Source organism: Vanessa tameamea, chromosome 10 (genome assembly GCF_037043105.1).
Source record: "Vanessa tameamea isolate UH-Manoa-2023 chromosome 10, ilVanTame1 primary haplotype, whole genome shotgun sequence".
Taxonomy (NCBI): Eukaryota; Metazoa; Arthropoda; class Insecta; order Lepidoptera; family Nymphalidae; genus Vanessa; species Vanessa tameamea.
The window spans coordinates 11,057,552-11,081,652 of record NC_087318.1 but is presented as its reverse complement, the minus strand read 5'-3'; the positions used below and the strand labels follow the sequence as shown (position 1 = coordinate 11,081,652).

At 33.4% G+C, this 24,101-nt stretch overlaps 1 protein-coding gene across 1 annotated transcript in view; it reads left to right on the top strand.

Moving 5' to 3' along the window:
- Nucleotides 1-6,165: 6,165 nt before the first annotated feature.
- LOC113394159 (uncharacterized) overlaps nucleotides 6,166-24,101 on the top strand; it is a 166,479-nt gene continuing 148,543 nt past the window's right edge. Inside the window, exon 1 of the mRNA XM_064216012.1 lies at nucleotides 6,166-6,868. Coding sequence (XP_064072082.1) covers nucleotides 6,166-6,868 — 703 coding nt within the window. The remainder of the gene's footprint in view (nucleotides 6,869-24,101) is intronic.

Sequence of the window (24,101 nt, the reverse complement as noted above, 5' to 3'; positions counted from 1 at the left end):
TTGAAATAGTATTTATTTATTTAAATTTAACCAATTTACCATTTACGAAATATAAAAGTTTTTTAAGACTAAATTAATAAATAAGTCTTATTATTCATTAAAAGAGTACTTTTTAGAAAAAAACGCCTGGATTTAGGCTCAGGTTCCATCACAGAACACTAATTATTGTAAAAAAACAGCATTGTTAATCTGTTTATTTGAAAAGAGCAACTATGCGAGTTTTTTGCCGTTTCTTCTCGCTGGTGGCTGCTTTCCGAAACGGTGGTAGTATTTTAATATTGACGATTCAAAAACGCTTCATTGTGAAGTTTACTTGAATAAACTTGATTTGATTTGATTTGATGTCCCTTGTGCCTGTAGCTACACTGGCTTACTCACCCTTCAAACCGGAAAACAACAATACTGAGTACTGTTGGTTGGCGGTAGTTGATGCGTGGGTGGTACCTACCCAGACGGGCTTGCTCAAAGCCCTACCACCGAGACTTCGAGATACACCAGTGTTAGTTTTATGTAGTATAATTTGCCCAGGACAGTTCCCAAGTTTCCCTTAATCGTGGTCACCGTTGAATTATTGCAAGTTCGAAGTACAAAAACATTTTTACGAGACGCTATCGTAAAATTATAACTAAACTAAATAAGAAAAAATCTTTATTGTATATTTTCTGTTCTCTTAGTTTTATAAAAACATATTATGATTAATTGAATTAAAACTAATGGAATTAAAACAATACTTTTTAGAAATAAAATATAAGAAATACATTTCAAATAATTAAAACCATTATTTTAATAAACTCGTGCAAGAAAAGAAACTCAATTTCAAATTAAATTGAGAGCGACAATTTTTATTCTTGCAGCGGAGTTGTAATCGGCTATTAGTTTAGCCGGCGATTCAATCGATACAACGATCAGATTAGCTTCTCTTGTTTTAATTTTAGGAAAACTTAGAACGTGGGCTCACTTATTTTTTGTCACTTTTATCTATAGGAATAATATTAACCTATTTGTATATACGCTTCCAAAGTGATACGATTCATCTAATATAGTTTGGTCCCCTAATACTGTATGTAATATACCTATCTAATTAGAACAAAGCTGCTGATCAAATAAACAGTTACTCTTAATTGTATTTATTGTATTGGTTGACATTGTGCCTACTATAAATACTATGTCACATAATTTTATTATTCAGTGTTGTAATAGATACTCAATTAAACAGACTTGATTCTTGCTGCGTCTAGTTATTTCACGCTTACCAATAAGGTACTATAATGTAAACACAGTGGTGACCTGCTGTATGACCTCTTTACCCAACTTGGTGACAACTAAATTAAATCGCGCTTCATCCGATAACTTTTGAGGTACAAGGATGGCTTCGCATTGAACACCAATCACGTCGGGGTCACATGTTTGCATAAATCTTAATTCTCTACAAATTATGAAATCATGGATATTGTTTTTTTTATCATATAGGTAGACGGATGGACAAAGGCCCACCACCCCCTATAGACGTTAACGCTAAAAGAAATATTAAACATTCCATGAAAGCGCCACCATCCGTGTAACCACTGGCTCACTCACCATTCAAACTAGAATCAAATAGGTATTACTATTTAGTGGTAGAATATCCGAGGACTAGGTGGTATCTACCTGGACGAGCTTGCATAAAACCCAACTGCCAAGTAAACGAGTTTTATTACCAAGAAACAGATATATAATAAGAATATTTCGCATTTCGTATCAAAGTACAGCGGCTATTCTAAGTATAGACTGATATTAAAATATTCCAATTCCAATCACGATCTCCAATCAATTTACTACATAGTATTTTATCACGAAACTTTCTTAGTAATATAAATAACCGATATTGATATAGTTTTCACGGAATCGATATCGAGTACTCTTCAGTAATAACGGAAGAAATATGAACGTAACTTATAAACTTAGTTCCGAGTTATTCGAGTTCTTTCTTTCATTCTGGCAACGCTATTAACTTATCACTATTAATTGGCCTCTCAACTCGAATATGCTCGCCGCGTGCGAGACGATATCTTTTATTTAAAGTTCGTTTAACATTCAGTGTGTGTATTACAATATTGACATATTCTCACTTTAAAAATATAAAAATAGAAGTGACGATAAAACTTTTTTTTTAATTCTGTTATTTAAAAGGGTCGTACTTAATTAAACAATGGGTAAGTAATTAGCACTCTGTAAACGGCCTCTGTTGTTAAGAAGATGGATTTGCGTTGTAATTCACTTCACTATACCACGATGTAACCATCCGCAGTACAATCTCTTAGATTTATTACAAAATAAATTTGAAAGTTTCCATACAGTTTGAATACGATATGAATATAAAAAGCAAATTTTAATCTTGATTGAGTCAGTGGTCTGAACGAAAGTAGCGGATTCGAATCTATTGTATGAAATCTATAATGGCATTTAACATTGAGGGTATAAGCCATTTGTAGCATTTGTTCCAAATCATTCTATGAAAAGTATGCAACATTAAAATTCGTAGGTCTGAGGGTATTAATTAATTGAATGTTATTACGATCCACTCTTAATGTTTTGCTCAGTAATTCTATTTTTACTGTATTTTATGGCCCACTGGAACTACCTAGCGTTGGCGTTGATTCTGATAAATGGGCAAAATTTATCTCGTGCGTTTTTTTTTGGGGCAAAATTTGAAGAAGAATAATGACTTTTGACTGAAACAGCTCTTTTAAAGTTGTAATGATTACAAAGAAAATAAATTACACTCGAAGAGTCAACGTCGTTTATCTTGTGATAATTTATATTAGCAAATTATATGTACATAATTATATATTTAATAATAACCGATTGTCATCCGAACCTTCTTCGAAAGGGAGAGGTTTTTGACTAGCAATAAATATCATGTGATTGAGACACAAAACATACAAAGCACTTGCTATCGTCGAATTACTATAAGTATTTCCGTTTTTTCAACGGTGCTTTATGACGGACGAAACTGACTATTTTCTTAAGTACGTAATGAACGCCATGGTGGCTCAAATATTTGACATATAAAGCAAGAATCAAAATTAGACATATTGAAAATTCATAATCTAAACTCTTTATAAACATGTTGATGGCAAATTTTGCGGCTAAAAATGTTTTCAAGGGAAATGGTTTAGCTTAAAGTTATCCTACAAACGAGAAACGTTTATGTCATATTCACGGCTTAGTCGGTATGTGTACGATTACGAGATGACAGGAAGCCGCCGTATTTTCCAGGTATTTTTGACTTTATCCAGGGATATGGTCCGTCTAGCTCATAGACTGGTATTTTAGCTAAAAGATTTTCCCTGAAAAATCACCGGATTTGTGTATTTAAGTATGCGATGTTCTGATGCGAAGTTTTTATCTATTTTATTGGAAAATATTCGTTTTTGATTTCGTTGTGCTACTAGTTAAATGTGTAATAGATTTGTCCGAATGACAATTTAAGAAAAAACTTAATGATGTCCTATAAATATTACTTTGACCCTCATACATACATACATACGTACACATACATATAATTTCAAAATTAAATAGCTGTACCCACACGAACATATAAAAATACTATAAATATTCACTTGGTTATAGAACTTTGTGGAATCAATTTTATCGTCAAACACTTGGTATTGTTGTGTTCTGGTTCGAAAAGTGAGTCAGTGAGTCAGTGACTCCAGGTACAAGGGGTGGCGCATTGGTTATTTGAGAAATGTTTAATATATCTTACAGTACCGAATATAATATAGGCAGTGGAGACCGCTTAACATCAGATGGCCTATTTGCCAATATGCCAACTCATTTGACATAATTAAAAATGTGTAATACAAGGAATAGGGACCCGCTATTTTTTTTAAAATAAGAGTTTCTATTTAGATTATATGCGAATGTTTTATAAAACAAACAGTTTAGTTTGCCCTTATTAAAGTCAAATTATGCACGAAATTCTTTTATATATAGAGTCTGTAATGAATATAACACTAAATTTTCCAGTATTGATATATTTACAGAATCAGATGCTAACTTCAGGAAATTCGTGCTAGAACCATAAAGCCTAGATCTTTTATTTGTTTTTTTTTTTCAAATTTGCCCTTTTTTCATAGGTTTGTTTTTTCTTATTATTATTATATTAGGTATTATAATTAATTTTGTTCTGCTCTTATTATGTTTTTAGTTATAAGTGGAAACTTTACTGGTATATGTGCTAATTTTTATGCTTTAGCTTTAAGAATTACTTGTACTGTTTGTTTCCCTAATAAAGTAAAAAAAAAAAAAAAAATTACAATTCGTTTATTTTATATGTATCGCAATCAATAACGGAGCCATTACTATTTTTGTTAATTTGTAACGTAATTAGTTTATACGAAACGAGTAATTAAATCGTTTAGAACATATTTTTATCCTTAATTGGTGTCGTAAATTTAGATCGGGTGGGCTCCAAGCACAGTTTGCTTTTAACAGGCAAACTTACACAATGTGAGAATGAATATGTAAATAAATAGTAAATAATGGATGACTATGTACGAGTGAATAGAGTGAAAAACTTAGGAACATCGTGTACGTTAACATAGTTTAGTTTTTACAGTCTGATTATTTTTCTGACTAATTTCTGGCATGACCGGCATTCTCAATGAGAAAAATCAATTAAACAGGGGATATTAAAGCCAATAGGCAACTGCGCAATCTATCTTTTGTCTCACTCTTTCAATCTAGTGGGAGGTATTTCAACACCGTCAAAAAAGTTCAAGGGCAAGACGAATGGCTTAGAAATGTTAAATCGTTTGTTTAATTTAGCAAAATATGTGTGACGGTACAACAACAAAAGAAAAGACCTCCAAGAAAAGAGCGTACTCTTTCCTGAAAGGCCGGCAACGCACCTGCAAGCCCCCCGGTGTTGCAGATGTCCATGGGCGGTGGTAGTCACTTTCCATCAGGTGAGCCTCCTGCACGTTTGCCAACTATGACAAAAAAAAAAAAAAAAACCGACAGTTGGTTAAGGCCCCATTGCTGGGTCTGCTTGACCTTAAGTTTCTTAAAGTGCACTACAACGTGTTAGTATATACATATACATATAATATAAAATGATAAAATAACACTTATATACGCAATTTTCCTCAATTTTTGAAAATGGATTAAATCGCATCGAAAAAAGTATAACTCTACTATAAACTAGTAGTTTTACTCGGTGGTAGTACTTTGTGCAAGTCCGTCTACCCAGACATACCAGAGGTACCGCTCACTCATCAGATATTCTACCGCCAATCAACAGTACTAAGTATTGTTGTGTTCCGGTTCGAAGGTGAGTGAGCCAGTGTAACTACAGGCACAAGGGACATGACATCTTAGTTCCCAAGGTTGCTGGGGCATTGGCGATGTAAGGGGTACATAAAATTATATTTTAATATTCTTAGAAATTTTATCTTTACTTTACGCACTGGCTGATATTTAAGAAATAAAACACAATGGTCGTTAATTTTCTTCTATTTGTCAGCTACTTGTGTTTAATTAACAGGTGCACTAATCTTATAATGTCTTTAGATCCCCTTCAAGCAAGAAATAAATTCTCGTCGAGGATTCCTCTAAAAAGTTAGCGCCGCGCCACTCGTGCGATACCGTGATTAAGTTAGACCGGACTTAGAGTCGGCACGGGGAAACGTAGATTTCAACGTAGATTTTCATTTTTTTTTTTTCGTTGCTGTTTCTGTTCTGTGTTATGCTATTAAGTTTTATTGTATTTTTTTATATATTATATTAATATTACAAATGCGAAAGTAGTTTAAATTTAGTAAGCTCTATCTGTCTGGCTGTCGGACTGTATGTATGTCTGTAGCTCTTTCACGGCCAAACTACTAAACCGTATTTGAAATTAGGTATGAGGAAAACTCCAACTTGTTATAATTATTTATCTATGTTATTTATTAAAAAAATAAATAAAGGTAAAGAACATTATCTAAAACGGGATATTTACCATGTTTTTTATTTTTATTTGGTGGAGCTCGATATTTCGACATTATCTACGAAATTATAAAGGTGAAATTACAGTTAAATAACATACCGGCTGAATATATAAAATTGCTACACCATTGCCTAGAAACCAGTTACTTTGTTTACCAAGGCGAGTACTACCTGCAGATAGATGGTGTGGCAATGGGGAGTCCAGTCGCTCCTCTAGTCGCCAACATCTGGATGGAACATTTCGAGGAGATAGCCATGTCAACGGCAAAGGCTGTAACTACGATTAAACTGTGGAAGAGGTATGTAGATGACGTATTTGCCATCATAAAGGGGGACAGTGATAGTGCAACGAATTTCTTAAATCATTTGAACAGCATCCACAGAAAAATTAAATTCACCTGTGAAATGGAGAAGAACAGAAAAATGGCATTCCTTGATGTTGAAATTGGAGTACGTATGGACGGCTCTGTGAGCCATACTGTCTACAGGAAAACAACGCATACCGACCGATATCTTCATGCTAACTCACACCACCATCCTCGACACTTAAACGCTGTAGTAGCATCTTTGACCAATCGCGCATATGACCTTTGTGATGAAGACCACCTACAATCTGAGCTAGCACACGTTGAAAAGGTCCTACAGCGGAATGGATATAAAGTGGGAAACACAGCTACACGGGATCATAAGTTACTGCGACAGTACAGGGTTGAAAGACAACCAGCATTTATGCCATATGTTAAAGGAGTGACAGATAAGATAGCTAGAGTCCTGGGCAAATATGCGGTGAAGACTATCTTCACTCCTTTCAAGAAGATAGGGCAAATGTTGCGTTCACCTAAAGATAGCTTTCCCCTGGAAAAACCCGGAGTTTACAAAATCGACTGTAGTTGTGGTAAATCCTATGTTGGACAGACGAAACGTACGGTATCTTGTCGTATCAACGAACATATCAAGGCGGTAAAAAACAATGATACCAAGAAATCAGCCATCGCGGAACATCTTCTGGAAGCCGGGCCGAACCATTGGATCGAGTTTCATAATGCTCAGATACTCGCGACAGAACGCCATTACATACCCCGACTGGTACGAGAAGCCATTGAAATTACTAAATATAGTAATTTCAATAGGGAAGATGGGTTTCAACTGTCAAAAGTATGGAATCCAGTGATAAAATTATGCAAACCCTTGAATAACAATATAAAAAATTCGCGAATCGATACGGTGAGTTTCGTTTGTAAAACACGGGATCGAGTTTCGAGTGTAAATAAAACAAATAGTAGGGGTGAAAGTGACAGTGGTAGTGGTAACCAGTGTTTACGCAGCAAACGTACGAGAAAGGAGGTAGTCCGATATGGACACTTCTAATGCCGCCAACATCTACCCGCAAACGTCAGTCTCGTGAACAAGACATTCGTAGATAATGTCGAAATATCGAGCTCCACCAAATAAAAATAAAAAACATGGTAAATATCCCGTTTTAGATAATGTTAGTAATAAAAATAACCATGTTAATTTAAAATCTTATAAAGGTAAAGAAGTATTTTCCAACAGTTGCACAGAATCACCGGAATTATAAGATGAGATAGCGCCAAAGGATGAACTTAGATAAGGATTATAGAACGTGTAATACAGTTAGCAAATTATATTTCAAAACTAAGCAGACGTTAAAAGTATTAAAAACAAAACTAACTATTTTTTTTTATTTACCAATTTTAATGTTATATTGAAATTAAATAAATTTTCTTTTATATATTATATTTAATAATTTAAGCAACTTCTATAATACGATTTCGTTGTCCCGCCATGCCTATCAAGAGTTTTGAGACCTAAAGGAATTATTCTCGGAGTTTCTACAACGAAACTGTTAAGTCCACATATATATTTACTTTATAGTAGTATGTGCTAGAGAATAATTAATTTAGTAATTATTATCTCTATTGTATGTATGTTCATTTAGAACAGTCCGATTACAAGCGGACAATAATGTGATGTCAATTATTTCATCTAAATTTCGCTAATCAAACACTTTCGATACTGTTATCATATGAATGATAAGGCGACGCTTTGCGATGTCCACCATATTTAATATAAATTTATTTAATCGTCCGTGTGTGCAAAATGTCATTGCATACAGGAAATTGTCAAATTTAACTTAAGTCCATTGAAGTGTTACATTTTTTAGGCCACTACCTTGCATTTCTCAAAAGACGCAATTTTATTTTAGGGATGTGTGTGTGTTACTCATCGATTATATAACTTTAAATATCAAATATTATAATTTACAGACACTTTAATACATACTATAAAAAAAAGAACCACATATGATGATGATCATAGAATCCCAAAATACAAGGTTTTGTTCAAATTCCATCGTTATAAAATATATGTGAACTGTAGACTTATTATTTAGGCTCCATGTTAACAACCAAAGCCAATATTGACGCTAACGTAACCAATAGGATCAGTGATCAGTGAACTTAATAAAATGGCGATACCGTACATGAGTATTGTGTGATCTACGCATTCCCATAAAAAAATTGAAAAGTCTATAAAACAGCAGTCCGGCTCTACTGTATGCATCCGAATGTTGGACAACAAAATAGACGGAAAAAAAAGGTTCATACTAACGAAATGTAGATGCTCTGATGGCCAGGACGTGTGACCCGACTTGACAAAATTCGTATTGAATTCGAACGAGTTACCTTTGAAACACCAATTGCAGATAAAAGGACCAAAACTTAGATAGAGGCCGCACATGATCGACCTGGTGGTTAAATATAGAAAAAGACCTTAAGAAAGCCCGAACGCGAGAACTAACCACCCAAGTCAGAAGAAATTGGTGCAAAATAGTGAGGAGACACGACCAAATAAGACCAGGGTCGAAAGAACAACTTTACTTAGTACTGTTATGCTCCGGTTTGAAAGGTGTCATATTGATGATGTGAGTTAATATATCTTACAGTTCCATTTCCAGAGACGGTAGTGATTACTCACCATCAGGTGGCCCATTGGACCACCGTCATACTATCTATACTTACGTGTAATAAAACTGGAGTGTCTGTTTGTAATATTAAAATAATCGCTTTCTACTAAATACAAATAATATTTGTCTATCTGTCTGTCTGTTTGTTCCGGCTAATTTCTGGAACAGCTTGACCAATTTTGACGGGACTTTTTCTGGCAGAAAACTGATATAATACAGAGTAAATTAGGTTACAACAACAACATTTTGTTAAATTCAAACGCCCACGAAGTCGCAGGCACAGCTAGTCAATCATAAAAATTAAGAGATATTTGTACTGTTTGCAGTACTCCTATTATATCGGCCTACTTACTCGCTTATTTTAATAAAACACGTAAAATTAATACATCATGCCAATTGAAATACTATAAATAACATATTCACATTATGACGGTTCGTTCGAGTACAAAAGTCGAAGCATCATGCAGACGTTATTCATATTACATGTTTCAGTAAAACTTTGATGAAACCCAGGTCAATGAACCATCCGCATCGTTTCGCCTTAATGAGATATGCTAACGAATTACTGCGGAAGACTCGTACGCTATTAGTGTAATGATTAAACATATTGAATTTCCTATTTAATGATACAAAGTTTTGCAATATTTCCATATATTTTTTATACGATGAAGTTATATAAATGAAACGTCATCGATCAAGAAAATAAAATATAAGTTATTAATACGAGCAATAATAATAATACTTATTGCAATTCAATAGTACGATACTATTATACAACGTGACTCTGACTCATAAACTAGATTTGACTGTAGGAATTTTCCACCTTCAAGAGAAGGTGGACAATTCTGAGGCAGGACCAGCTTTAGTTTCTGTACCGTCCAAAAAAACGGAAACTGTAAACGGAAACGTCCGATAACTTTTTAATTGCCTAACCTGAGGTTTGTACAGAGAACCTCGAAATCTGTGACCATATACGACCTCCGTGGTCGAGTAGTGTGTACACCGGTTTTCATGGGTACGCCACTCCGAGGTCTCGGGTTCGATTCCCGGCCGAGTCGATGTAGAAAAAGTTCATTAGTTTTCTATGTTGTCTTGGGTCTGGGTGTTTGTGGTACCGTCGTTACTTCTGATTTTCCATAACACAAGTGCTTTAGCTACTTACATTGGGGTCAGAGTAATATATGTGATGTTGTTCAATATGTATTATTATTATTTATTATTATATAAGCTAATCAGATTATTGATCTAGAGACAAATATTGGAAAGATAGGTATTTTTTTAAGGCACGTAGCTGTTGTATGCAATTTTAATCATTAATTCTTTCATAAGCAATGCGCCGCGTCCCTTGTGCCTGTAGTTACACTAGCTCATGAACCCTTTAAACCAGAATACAACAATACTAAATATAACTGCGTGGTGGTAGATTATAAGATGAGCGGATGACACTTTACGAGACGAACTTGCACAAGGTTTTAACCAAGTAAATGAGATAAAGTAATCGGTAGATATATTTAAAACAAAAACTCGTAATCATCCGCTTCAAGTGGATTAAAAGCTTATTGTATTAAAAATATAATTTAGAATTAAACTATATGAAATAAAACAGACAATTGTGTTAAATAATAGAAAGCTGCAGTCAGACTGTGGAATTAAAATCTCCTTTTTGGAGTAAATTTTTTTACCTTCAACACGAGACTTTTGAACGTACTCAATGCCCGTTATCTTTTATGAGCCAATGAATACAACGCTTACAGTGGATTGCTGAAACTTGTACAGCGTTCAGAGATCAAAAGAATTGAATTTACTTAATTACACACTGTGAGATTTATTAATTTTACTCATTAAAATATTTGAGGAACAGGAGTAAAGTTTTGCTTTTGATCATTTCAATGATTTTAATAATCATTTCTATAAAAGATTAACAGTAAAAAATGTTTGTAATATGTTAAGACTATGATTTTAGATGACAGCAGGGATACTTCGAAATCGGTTTTTAGTAAAAAAAATAAATAAGATATAGAGTTTATTAATAAGAAAATAACTATTATTTATATATTTCTCATTATTACAATAGTTAAATAATGTATACGCACCACACATACCTAAAAAAGTAGATAGTTTGCATTATTAAAATGCGCATTTTATGACATTACAATATTCAATATAAGAGACAAGTAGGCTACGAATTCGTCAAACTGAAAGATTGTATGATATGTAGTTATGACGTCATGTGCATAGACAAGACTGATTACATAAAGTTGTAAACACTAAGACATATTTACGCAGCTAATAATAATAAATTTAAACTTCGATTATTATTTAAAAAAATATATATATTATTACATATTGCAGTCGGTCGCCAGTGACGGGATGGCGAGTGGTTAGGTTAGGTTAGCATTGAATTTCCATGTGCTTAATTTGTGTTTATAGTTCATCTCGGAATCGACGCCGAAGGAAAACATCGTGAGGAAACTTGCATTAGCACAATTTCAATGAAGTCCATCAACTTGCGTTGGAGCAGCGTAGTGGAATTAACTCCAACACTTCTCCCCAAAGGGGGAGGGGGCCTCAGCCGAACATGTAGAGGCTGTTACTTCTAACCTTTTTTTACTTTTGTAAAGATTACATTATATATCGTTATGATTTCGATATTCATGGGAAATTATGAGTTTTGGTATAATTTCGCTTCAAGCGTAAAATGTGCTAAAGGAATTAAAACCACAACGAAATTGTATTTTTTCTCGAAACCAAATCACAAAGCTACTCACTTAATTGAACTTACACAGCTTTAAAAATTACATTACAACAGAAATATAATATTTCGTCCATTTCTTTCTCAACTTAATAAGTTATCGATCTGAAGTTAATCGGTTTCTAAAGTCTCTGTTTATTGGTCGAGATCGTCGTTTGGTCGTTTTACGAAGGAAGTTATTACTGCGAAGGATCTTACAACGCCTAATTTAATGATTTTGTTTCAACACACGTTTCTTAACTGGAAATTTTAAAGTAAAGATTTAAAATAATTATTCTTGCTGATATGACTGTGTCTTTGTGTTGCAGGAATGAAACGCTTTACAGAAATGCATGACAATCTTATAATAATAATACTTATAATTTTTCTATTCACTTTTAACATACGTTTGCACATATAACATGTGCTTTAAGGTCAAACCACTGGCACGCAGTATAGATGAGTCTCAGGAGAATATAATACCAAAATATCGCGTTTGGCCGTACCAATTCTGCTCCTTGTCCGAGATGTCACTAGGCGTGACGGGAAGGCCCGAGATTTTTAATTTATCAATCTTTCTATTTAGTTCTGACTTGGAGCATTATAGTACGCTAAAAGTGTATCACCGCTTTGCTGCCACGCTTAATGCGATTATAGTATAATCGTTTAATTGCCAAAACTAAGTAATCTCATACTGTATGATATATAATATTATGAATATAAACTAGTACATATGATATGGAGTAATATCTTCCATTTATCATTTGTCTTTCAAAAGTTGTTCATAAACTATAGTTACTTCTTGGTAATATTTACTTGGTATTAGGACTTTGTGCGAGTCCGTCTGGGTAGGTACAACCCACTCATCGTGTATTCTACCGCCTAACGGTAATATTTGAACCGGTTTGAAGAGTGAGTGAGCCAGTGTAATTGCAAGCAGAAGGGACATAATATCTTAGCTCCCAAAGTTGATGGCGCATTCTTGTGACTTAACTAATGCTTAATATTTCTTATAGCGTCAATTTATATGGGTGGTGGTGACCACTAATCCACTGGTGTCCCTTATGCCTATCCGTCTTCCCTTTATGTATAAAAAAGAGCAATTTGACGTGATGAATTAATCCAAATAGTTCCCGTGAAATAAGGACCCAAGTTGTTCAATAGTTAAACAATTATAGCTCGTAACTATACTTTGTTTTATTACCAAGATTGACGTACCAATTTGAACTCTGATATTTGTATATATTTGGGGACGTAATGTGAATAATCCCCTGGTATTTACACGATCATAACTGATAGATTCTAGAATAAACAAAATCATGCAATCAATGTCGCACTGGCTTCGTTTCCTCTCACGACTTCAGTTGACACAGCTATGTTCGTATAATATACCGGCGTATAATATAGTTCAGAGCGCAGTAACAGTTAGACTGTTCATTAAACAGGTCACTGAATTTCAAGCGATGTCGACACGTCAAAATTCAATTGTTTCATGCTTTTGCTAACTTGCACTTCAAGGTACTTTGTATTCTAACAAGCTGAGGTATGAATGGGGGAAATTGGTGAGTGAAAACCTGGATTAACCTATTAATGGCCGCGAGTTTTGAAGTGCTTTTGTATTTTGAAGTACTGAATGTATGGATCAACATAAATACGTTAAAGTGAAAAATGTACAAGTGAGTTGTTTATAACATTCTATGTCATATGTTTTGAATAAAGGACTGAACAGCAATATTGAAAAGACATCCGAACGGAGTTTTGATCTGCTCAGCCAAAGTTGGGCTTTGTGCAAGCCCGGCTGATAGGTAACACGCTCTCGTCACGTATTCTATCGGCAAACAACAATACTAAATATTGCTGAGTTCCAGTTTGACGGGTGAGTGAGCCACTGTAACTAGGTACCAGGGAAATAACAGCTTATTTCTTACGGTTGGCGAATTAGCGATGGAATTATTCAAAAGTGTTCCAAATTTTCCAAACGAATCAAATCTTTCGCTGCGAAAGGGTTGATCGGTTAACTGGTTTTACCAATATAATGTTGACCTTGCTACTCATATTGCTTTTTTACCATATTTTCTGGTGAGACGAACTTTTTATTTTATTAACAAATTGCACTCGTGTGAGGCCGGGTCGGCTCACTAATAAAATATACAATTGAAATTTAATTCCCTATCAATATATTGTCTGATTTTTTTTTATGGAATTTTTTTTTTTTATTTATTAAATATTACGACAAATAAACTCGAGATTTCCACTCTTAACTAGATTTACAGAATGCGATTTTAATACATTTATGCACAAATCCTGTGAGACTCATGTAGTTGACATATTGGCGAACTCTTGTTGTGGACTTTAATCCAATTAACTACCAATTGTTTCTGTACATTGTAACGATAAAATGAATCCAATGTTGAAATATACACATATTAAATTTAAAAATAAAATAAAATACAAACTAAAATGATTTATTTTTCATTAAAAATAAAACAGTTTCAAGGGTGAGTCAGTCAAAGTAAGGTAACGAGGGACGTAATCATTTTAGTTCCCACAGTTTGTAACGCATTGACCATAGATAATAAGTGGTACTTACTATAAGGTAGTCCTAAGGTATTTGACAGCCTACGTTTGTAAAAAAATAATTAAATATTATATCTCGCAGTCTCTAAAATTTAAATATCCCGATACTTATTTGAACTACAATTTACTATTTTCCGTCTACTTAAATGTTCAGTAATTTCATATCCCTCGGGACTTCAGTAAAACTTCGGTACTAATTCACCGTCGAACTATGGCTTTAAATTTAAAAGAGAGCCGAGATAATTCTTTATTTTCCGGAATTTTTCGAATGAAAATAGATTCTCGTTTACCAGTTCGTGTAAATAAATTGCTCACTTGTTTTTAATGGCTTTATAAAACATTGAAAATTAAAGAATTTAGAAAATCCTAAAGTACACGACTAATATCGCGCTTGGAATAGGAAAAATGTCTTCTTTTTTCTTATATTTGTACACGAATCGAGCAAAATTACCACTAGGTATTTACCACGAAACTGTCTCAAGAAATTGCCAAGCCCTCGAAGAATTTAAAACTTTTCAAGCCTTCGTAGGTTAACTCAGTTCACTATTTTATACTTCTGTTAAACCTTTTTGGAAGCGTATAATGCGTTAAGCCTTTTTATAATAATTAATTAATTTAACATATTTATTTATACCTACCTATGTCCTGTCAAATCGGAGTCACGATTTTTAAAATAAAAAAAAATTATATAGTTGGCAAAAAAATGTTAAGCACTCGGTCTTTCGCTTTTCATTTGTTACCTGTCGTTTAGTTTAAAGCTTATCTCAAAACGTCGAGAGCAAAATTGTTGTTTACTTTAGTAAAAATGGGATGTAATGATCAAGGCCATATTATTATGGAAAAAAAAAATGTATAGTCACTACAAATTTTTTTTGATTCGCTGTAAATATAATTAAGCCCTCACTAGGGGTACACGCAAATATATTTAGGTATCACACCGTCACCTTGATATGGAGACTGTACCAACTACCACGTAACTCCATCACGTGGGCGTCTGATTCGTTGCTGGTGACGTGATTGCGGCGGCTTAGTCTTTAGGATATCTATCTACTGGATTCGTTCTTCTAATTTCATTGTAAATCACTCCAAAAGTTCAAATTAAAACGAACAAAGTAACGGCAGGATAATGTAATATATGATATGCATCACAATATATCGAGAAATCCCATCGAGTGTACAGTTTTAACTCAGTATGGTGAATTTCTAGTAAATACATAGAATACGAAATTACACAGTTACGCTTATTTTTATATAAATAATTATGTTTATGCATAAGCTCAAATTGCACATAAAAAACACGCGTTCTATCTACTGGGCCATCAGAGGAACTGTGACGAAAAATTTTCGCTGGTTAAACAAAGTATTAGTGTAAACTGCAGCCGCAAGGGACATCTTAGTTTCCAAAATTGGCGGAGCACCGTGACACATTGGCAATATAAGGGACAGTAAGGATTTGTTGCCAATGTCTGAGCGGTAGTGGCCACTTACCATCTAACGACTAATTTGCGAGTCAGCCTGACTAATTAAAGCCACCATGAAGTGCTAATGTGTTTTACATATAATTATCATTCATCTAGTGTTCGGTGGCGAAGGAAAGCTGAGGAAAACTATTTTGGCCTGGATGAAATTCTCCAAGCCTCCTCCTCAATGGATGGCCTCTGCTCATCACTACCTCTTTCTAAATATGTCTGGAAAACGATCTGTCTTTTGTTATATACACATTTTGATGTAATTTTCTGTTCTTATGCTGGCGATAGAATTTTATTTTTTGATGAATCTATTTTACTTTTCATTTATTTCTTAAGCATAAGCATGTATTTAGTTTTAAGTATGCAAATGATACGTTGTGTTGGCAGCATTTGCTTAGGTACAGACTGAAAGTCAGCTACTATCTGAGTTCACGTCCTGTTCATCAGCAATTTTATTTAAATTCATGTAGTATGTATAATATATTTATTCCATTTTTTTTATGAATAATTTAATAGTTGATTTAGGACAGTAAAGGTTTCAATATATAATATCAAAGTGATCAAACGAAATATAAATCAGATCTAGTACCTGATATATATTTCGTTAGGTCACTAGGTTTTAGGTTAACTTAATGACCTGTAATAAGGATAATTAGTTCTCTCTCCGAAAGAAGAACTAATCGAAATACATCAGAAATATCGTCAAGGTCAACATCAAAATATATTTTTAGTAAATAAAATAGAGGCATTTTAGTATGTGTAGTTTTTGTATTTAAATGTGGGTGCGTGTATCTGTCAGTTGAGATTAAGCTGTTTCTTCGTACGTCTTGTTTAGCAGGAACGTAGAAACTTTTTTTAAACTGAGCTTGAGGCAAATTATAGACAAACAAGTGTAAATATAGCTAATTATACAAGTATAGACAAAAATAATAACCAAATCGTTGAGCAAATACAAAATTTCGAAATATGTAAACTTAAAATGTTATTTTTGCTTTGTTCGACAATAGCAGTTTAAGGAATCCCACTTTGCTGGTATAGAGTACTATAAAATAGTAGTACATTAATTTGTGCACCTTACTTGTTAGTGAATCAATACGATCTTTACATTTCTCATTCCTAGCTTGAATTGTTTTAATTGGAACAAGATTGAATCTTGAGCATTTTTTTTATGAAAAATGTAGGTGGACCGGCAAATGGGCCACCTGATGTTAAGTGGTCACCAACGCCCATAGACATTGGCGCTGTTATAAATATTAACCATCCTTTATTTCGGAAATGCGACAATTTGTCCATTGATAATAAAATACCGATTCCATAAAGGTTATTTACAAAAATAAAAAATAATGTTGGATCCAAAATACTACCCTGTGGAACGACGTAGTAATTTGAGATCGATTAGTATATACATAGATATCTGTAAAATAAATTATTTTGAGTAGATCTGACACTAGTCTTTTTAAGCTTCAGTACGATCATGGAAATATAAACGGTGTCAAATGCTTTGGCAAGGTCCAGAAAGATCTTTGCATTCGTAAATAAACATATTCGACTGTAATTGGTAACTTCATGGACGGCATCTTTTGTACTTTTGTTTTTCTTAAAACCAAATTGTTGTGAAGAAATTAGATCATATTTTTCGATATAATTGACAATTCTTTTCTTTCCTACTGTTCTCGAGCTTGTTGGATAAAATCTTTATTACTATTATTTATATTTTATTTTTATATATATTTTATAATTTGTAACAAAAACAATGGAAAAACAATTATTTTCATAAATCTAAAAGTGGAATTCAATATTTCGACAGATATTTATATTGTTTCGCGTACGTCGAAGTTTTCACACGTTTCAGTTTTGAGCATGTTTTTAACTTTCCCCGGAATTAATTAGGAACGGCCGCCGCTAACGGCCAGCAGCAACATCACATGTTTCGGATCATAAGCACAGCATTTTAACATTTAAAAGTTATTCCAAAAAGACCAAAATTGCTTGGATTTCATAAAATTAACAACTTTATGTGAATGAATATTATATAGCCACATCAAAACTTCTCGCCTGACTGAACATACATTGTTACTGCAAATTTTCTAACAAATTCAACTGAGCAGTTAACTTTATGCACTCAATTTGTTTTTTAGGAACCATAACGGTAACTAGTGATATTTTTAAACAACTTTCATAATGGATTTGATTTATTTGAATTTTTTCATCATACAGGATATTATTTTATACATCAAAGCATTAAATTGACAATAATTATTAAAAAGTTATACCTAATATTTACAAGATGTTAGATGTTACATAACTTGGTACCTGTAATTACAAGTTACCCTTCAAACCGGAATACAGCAATACAAAATATTTGGTGACGAACGTATTAAATAGTTGTACCCAACTAGATGGGCTAGCGCAAACCCTCCTTCTGTAAAATTTAAAATGTAATTTATTGTATTGTAATTTCCGCTATGAATTAGCTTGGAGTGTAATTTTAACATCGCTTCGCTTCCCAGAATGTGTGTACAGATTTGGGTGGGATAGCTAGGCAATTTAATGATTATATAATTGTACCAAAAGTTTTTGACTTTGTGCCATTCTCGAGAGAGAATAGCCACCCGCGCGGAGCATATTTTAGTGCATAATGTGGTGGACTCTCTATTCCCTAAGTCAACACAACTAGAAAGAGTTCAATTGCAGGACCAACGGCTGTCCATACTTTCCCACATAAAGAAGTTTATACTCTGAAAATTTCCTGACTACGGGCTGTTACTGAGAAATTATGATTTTTTATGACCCAACTCGGGGTCTTAATTTGAACCTCGAAATCTATTTATAAGCTAATCTCTAGACTATTGAGACTGAACCAAAATAATTACGTATAAAAAGTACCAGAAACTTTTTTGTATATACATTTTGTAAATACCCTTTTGTTACCATCGATATAGTCACATTTACTACAGCGATTATCACGAGTCTTATCTGAAAATTAAACCTCGTTTTCATGTCGACTTTTCAGAACAAAGAACCAAATATAATATGGGTCTTGTCTTGATTGTAAAAGCTATTATAGTGATCTTTCTAGTTCTAAAAACAAGATCGCCGTAGCAGATTTTTTTACATAGACTACCATTAAACGCTTTGCAGCGACTTATTAGATTTGCATAAAAAGATGAGACAATGTAGCGGAATTAAAATTTTATCAGAAAGCGATTTTATTCTACAAAGCAATTAATTTAAAATTACATTTTTTATATAAAAAAAAAATATCATATTTAAATTTTCGATTTCTTTACATGTGTTTTCGAATACGAATTTTAAAATAAAGTGTGGAAATTACGTATAACTAAACGTATACGTATAAATATACGTTACGTTTACACACATCTCTCATTGGAAATAGAACTTCGAAAATCCTTTGCCTCCCCTTTCGGTTCGTATTTTTTGAAAAAATATAAATTTTACCGTTTGCTCCAATTCTTGATGTATCTTTGTATCCAGGTCGCTTTTCAAACAGGAGAATCTCTATCTTCTCCTCCAAGTTCCCTACCTATTCTCGGTCCAAAATTCACTCTCACCGCCAATAATCTCAGGATCGATGCCTATATTCCACTATTGCGTCAATTGTTCCCCTCAGACTTTAAGCACTCGGAAGAGTACCTATCTTCAAGGCATCGTTAGTCTATTGTCTATCTCTTGCTTTCTGTAAGCCCGTCTAGATAGATATCACCTACTCATCATATGTTCAACCACCAAATAACATCCAAGCAACTCACTCCGGTCGTGGTGGTGGTACCGGTGGATTATGAGATCGATGGAATAGAGAGTGCTCCTGTATCGTTAAAATTTCCTGCACGGTTAAATATTCTTCGTTGAGAATCGCCGTCATTACCAAATTAGGTCCAATGTCATTTTTTTTTATTTAAAGTAGAAATTTTACACATAACATCCTGAAGGAGTTCATTTTCTTCCCAATGTGTGTTATCTTCTAAGAAGTTCTAACTTTTATAGTATCCTTTAAGAAACAAACGTTTCATTCGGGGATATCGATTTACATTGAGAAGTGGTAGTCAGTATTTTAATTTGCTTGAAAATTGTTTCATAAAGCAAATTTCATATCCGTATGTAGTTCAATAACATTGAAGACCATTAAAGAATAAGAACAATAAATTCCTGATCCCACCTTGGTAGTTCATCACCCCCACAAACATGCTTTCAAGCATTGTAATAAATATTAAATATACTTAAGCGATCAATACGCCATTAATATATCCTGTAAGATATTATGTCACTTGACATAAGTGTAATAACACTCACTTACTCACACTTCAAACTGGAATATAGATAATATTGATGTCGGGTGAGTACTGTGTGGGCGGTAACTAATAATAACAATAATTTTCTCTTGACTGAAGTTTCGCAAGGTCTCTCTTAAATACTAGCGAACGTAAAGGAGTTATTATAGAGCTAAGATGTTGTTACAACACAATGTAGGATAGTATATTTTCAAACACACTAGAATAATCTAATGTCTAACTCTCGAATTCGATGGATGGCATAACGTGTTTTTATTACACAGAAGTTAAACTACAAACTTTCCGAACCCAAGATTTAAACTTAGTTCGTAAGGATCTACAGTTTTCTATGATGCAACTGGACCAACATGGAATCTGATAGAGCGTACACGATCAATATGAGCGAGATTAAATTAAATAGTCATATGTCAATTGATAATATACTTTTATATACTTATACTTTTGCTATACTGCAATAATGTCGTATTTTATTTGGATTGATTGAGTGACCTAGACGTTATGTTACAACCAGATTGGCAGTGGTGGTGGTGGATTGTTGATGGTAAAACAAATTTTATCGAATTACTACTTAATTACTACTAAATTCGACTTATATTGCATAAAAATTCAGTCATTCAAATTTTATTAATAAATATATATTTATTTCCACATAATCGTTATGGAACAAAATTAACGTCGGTCATAAAAATTTTGCTTACACATTAATTATCGCTAATAGTTAAGTTCAATCGTTTACTCGTTAATATAAACATTTTGATATTGAAATTTACTAAATAATATCAGTGTTAATATTTAACTGGGGACAGGGCTTTGTGTCTACTACGGATTTGTACCCGCTACTCCTCTTTATTTATTCCTCTTTCACATTCCGTAATGATGTATTCAAGGGGGGGAGTTGCTGTAGGGAGAATGGGCTGGACTATAGATTCTGAGAAAAAAATAACCCGAGGTATCGTGGGACACCCGAGGTTGCGTTCTATGTTACGTATTAAATAAAATACACCATGAAATAAATAACATCGTTTCAGAATAATTAAATGCTAATAACAAAAAATAGATAGAAAAAGAGAGGGGCAGGTTACCCCGAAGAGGCAATTCGTTTTCCCTTACGTTACAATTTCTGCCAGCTCACTCTACGGTGAGCTGCGTAAAAGAAATTCGTTTGCAAAACCATTTGCAAAGATATTTAAAATTTCAGATCCATTAGTGTTATGATGATTCTTGATCTTATTGTTAAAGAAATTTTGAAAAGCAATGAAATCTCAAGCATCTTAGGGATGCGTATTTGAATATTACATTGATAAATCAGAGTAATATTGATTGTAGATCTTATAACAACATCTACGAAGAATTTTAGAAAGTTAATTAAAGAATTACCTGACACGCAATCTCCTATTTTATTAGGCTTCGCACACATGTCGCTAGATTCAATAAGCTCTTTCCGACATGTCTGATCCTTTGGCTTTGCGTATAGATGTTAGATCACCCTGCATCTTCGAACGCATTTTTATTCCCTGCTGCTAAATTTGCCTTTCAGACTTTACGCCAGAATATCAAGTTAAATCCGACCCGACTCGATATTCAAAAATCGACAACAGCGCGATTTTTAAGATATCTTCTGCCTCGCACAACAACTCTAAGTAACCAGTTTTCATTTTCAGATGTTGCAGATGTCCATTAATGGTGGAAGTTATTTCTCCAATCCGCATTAGACCATTGCGGTGGAGTAAACTCTAAGCCTTCTTCTCAAAAAAAAAAAATATGAATGCCTTACCCCAGCTGGTAACCGATTTACCGCCCGTCACTTTACTACCTTTTATTTAAATGACAATTTACATCCCGACTATATATAATGTTACTAGCTGTTACCCGCGGCTTTGCCCGCGTAGAATATGAATATATTTACAATTTAACTTAAATGTTACGTTAATGTAATACCTCTTTGTATACCACATTGGTGTGTATTTCAGCCCTTAGGGTAGAATATCCAGAATTGCTTAAATGCGAATCAACTCATTTTTAATCGGTAGCCCAAAAATAAAATTTCGAGCTTCTAACTTCAAAAATGACGGATTTCCAGACTAACCTATATAAAAAATGTCCTATCCCTATTAAACCCCTTAGAGGTAGATTATCAAAAAACACTTAAATACCTATTTACTCATTTTTAATCAGTATCCCAAAAATAGTTTTGATGTTTGTTACTTAAAAAATGACTATCTCCCATAAAAATCTTTCAACCCTTATTTCACCCCCTTAATGGTAGATTATCTAGGAACGCTTAAATATGTATCTACTCATTTTTGGTCAGTATCCCAAAAATAAAGTTTCATGTTTCTATCTTAAAAATGAAGGACTTCTATACAAACTTTCAATCCTTATATCACCCCCGTAGGGGTAGAATATGCAGAAACATTTAAATAAGTATCTACTCCTTTTTAATCAGTATCCCAAAAATAAAGTTTCATGTTTGTAACTTAAAAAAATGACTGACTCCCATAAAAACATTCAACCCTTATTTCACCCCCTTAATGGTAGATTAACTAGAAACACTTAAATAAGTATCTACTCACTTTTAATTAGTATCCCAAAAATAAAGTTTCATGTTTTTACCTTAAAAAATTACGGACTTCCATACAAACGTTCAACCTCTATTTCACCCATTTAGGGGTAGAATATCCAAAATTCCCTCCTGATTGGGAGTCATGATATGTTAGTTTATAAGTGTACAGCCTAAAATATAAGTTTTATGCTTCTAGTTCTAAAAATTCGAAACATGACAATACTTTCAACAACTTACAACCTTTCATCACCCTTTTCAACCCTTTACAGCACTTTTTTTTCAATTAAAAAGTAGTCTATGTCCTTTCTCAGGCTCTAAACTATTTGTGTACCAAATTTCATTTAAATCGGTCCAGTGGATTTGGTGTGAAAGCGAAACAGACAGATAGACAGACAGACAGAGTTACTTTCGCATCTATAATATTAGTATGGATAAACAATTTCAATATGATGATTATTTTAACATATCAAAGAGCATAAAAAAATCAAAATATTGGTAAATAACTTTACGATTTTAGCTATCGTAACGATATTGCTCACAGAAATTAAATTAATTATATGACGTTCAGCGTCATGTTTAATCATATTCATGATATCACGGGAATTAAATATTGGCACTGACTACAGCAAGCATCTCGCTTACTATCAATAAATTTATTTTATAAATGATTGTTGTGATGTTTGATGTTCGATGTTTTCATTCTTTCATCGTAATTTAGAAAGTTATAATACTTTTGATATCGTTGTAAGTCTACAGACTTTGTTTGACCTTGGATCCCTTATAATAAATAATCTAAAAAATATATCTCGAAAAAGTTTTTTATTATCGTTTTTGTAACTGTATATCTGAGGTATGATATTTCAAAAAAAATATTTTATAAAGTTTACGACTATCAATCTTATCTTGATAATAATTTTAAATAAGTAAAAAAATATCTTAAGTAACTAATCTAATATAAAAATTAAATATTAGTACAAATTTTTATCAACAATTTTGATAGGAAAGTCATTGAACGCTGAATTTTCTTGTGTGTCTCGGTTTTATTCCATGATTAAGCAATAAAAGTTACTTGATTTTTTTAGAAATGCAATAGCTCAAAGTTAGTGTTGGCAATTGTATATTCCCGTGTTTTCGAAAGCACGTAATCGATTATCTTGTGGTTGAACTGAGGGGATTCACTCATATCTCTTCGGATTATGTGAATGCCGAGTACGTAAGTCGCGTAGGCTACATTATTTCCCGCGTAGATGGGTACTCCCTCCTTGTAGCTACACTCTGTAGGCTGATGTAGCAGAAATCGGTCAAAGACATGTCAGCATATACACAGTCGATATTAGAGTTAAACTTGATGATTATGTCTTCCAAAAGCCATTCTTAAGAGAGACTGGCCTATGCGGGATGTATTATGTTACCCATAGTGTGCGCAAGTACAGGTGTGTTCTCATAATCCGACATGGCCAATATATTGTCCATATATTTTACGACAAAGGTC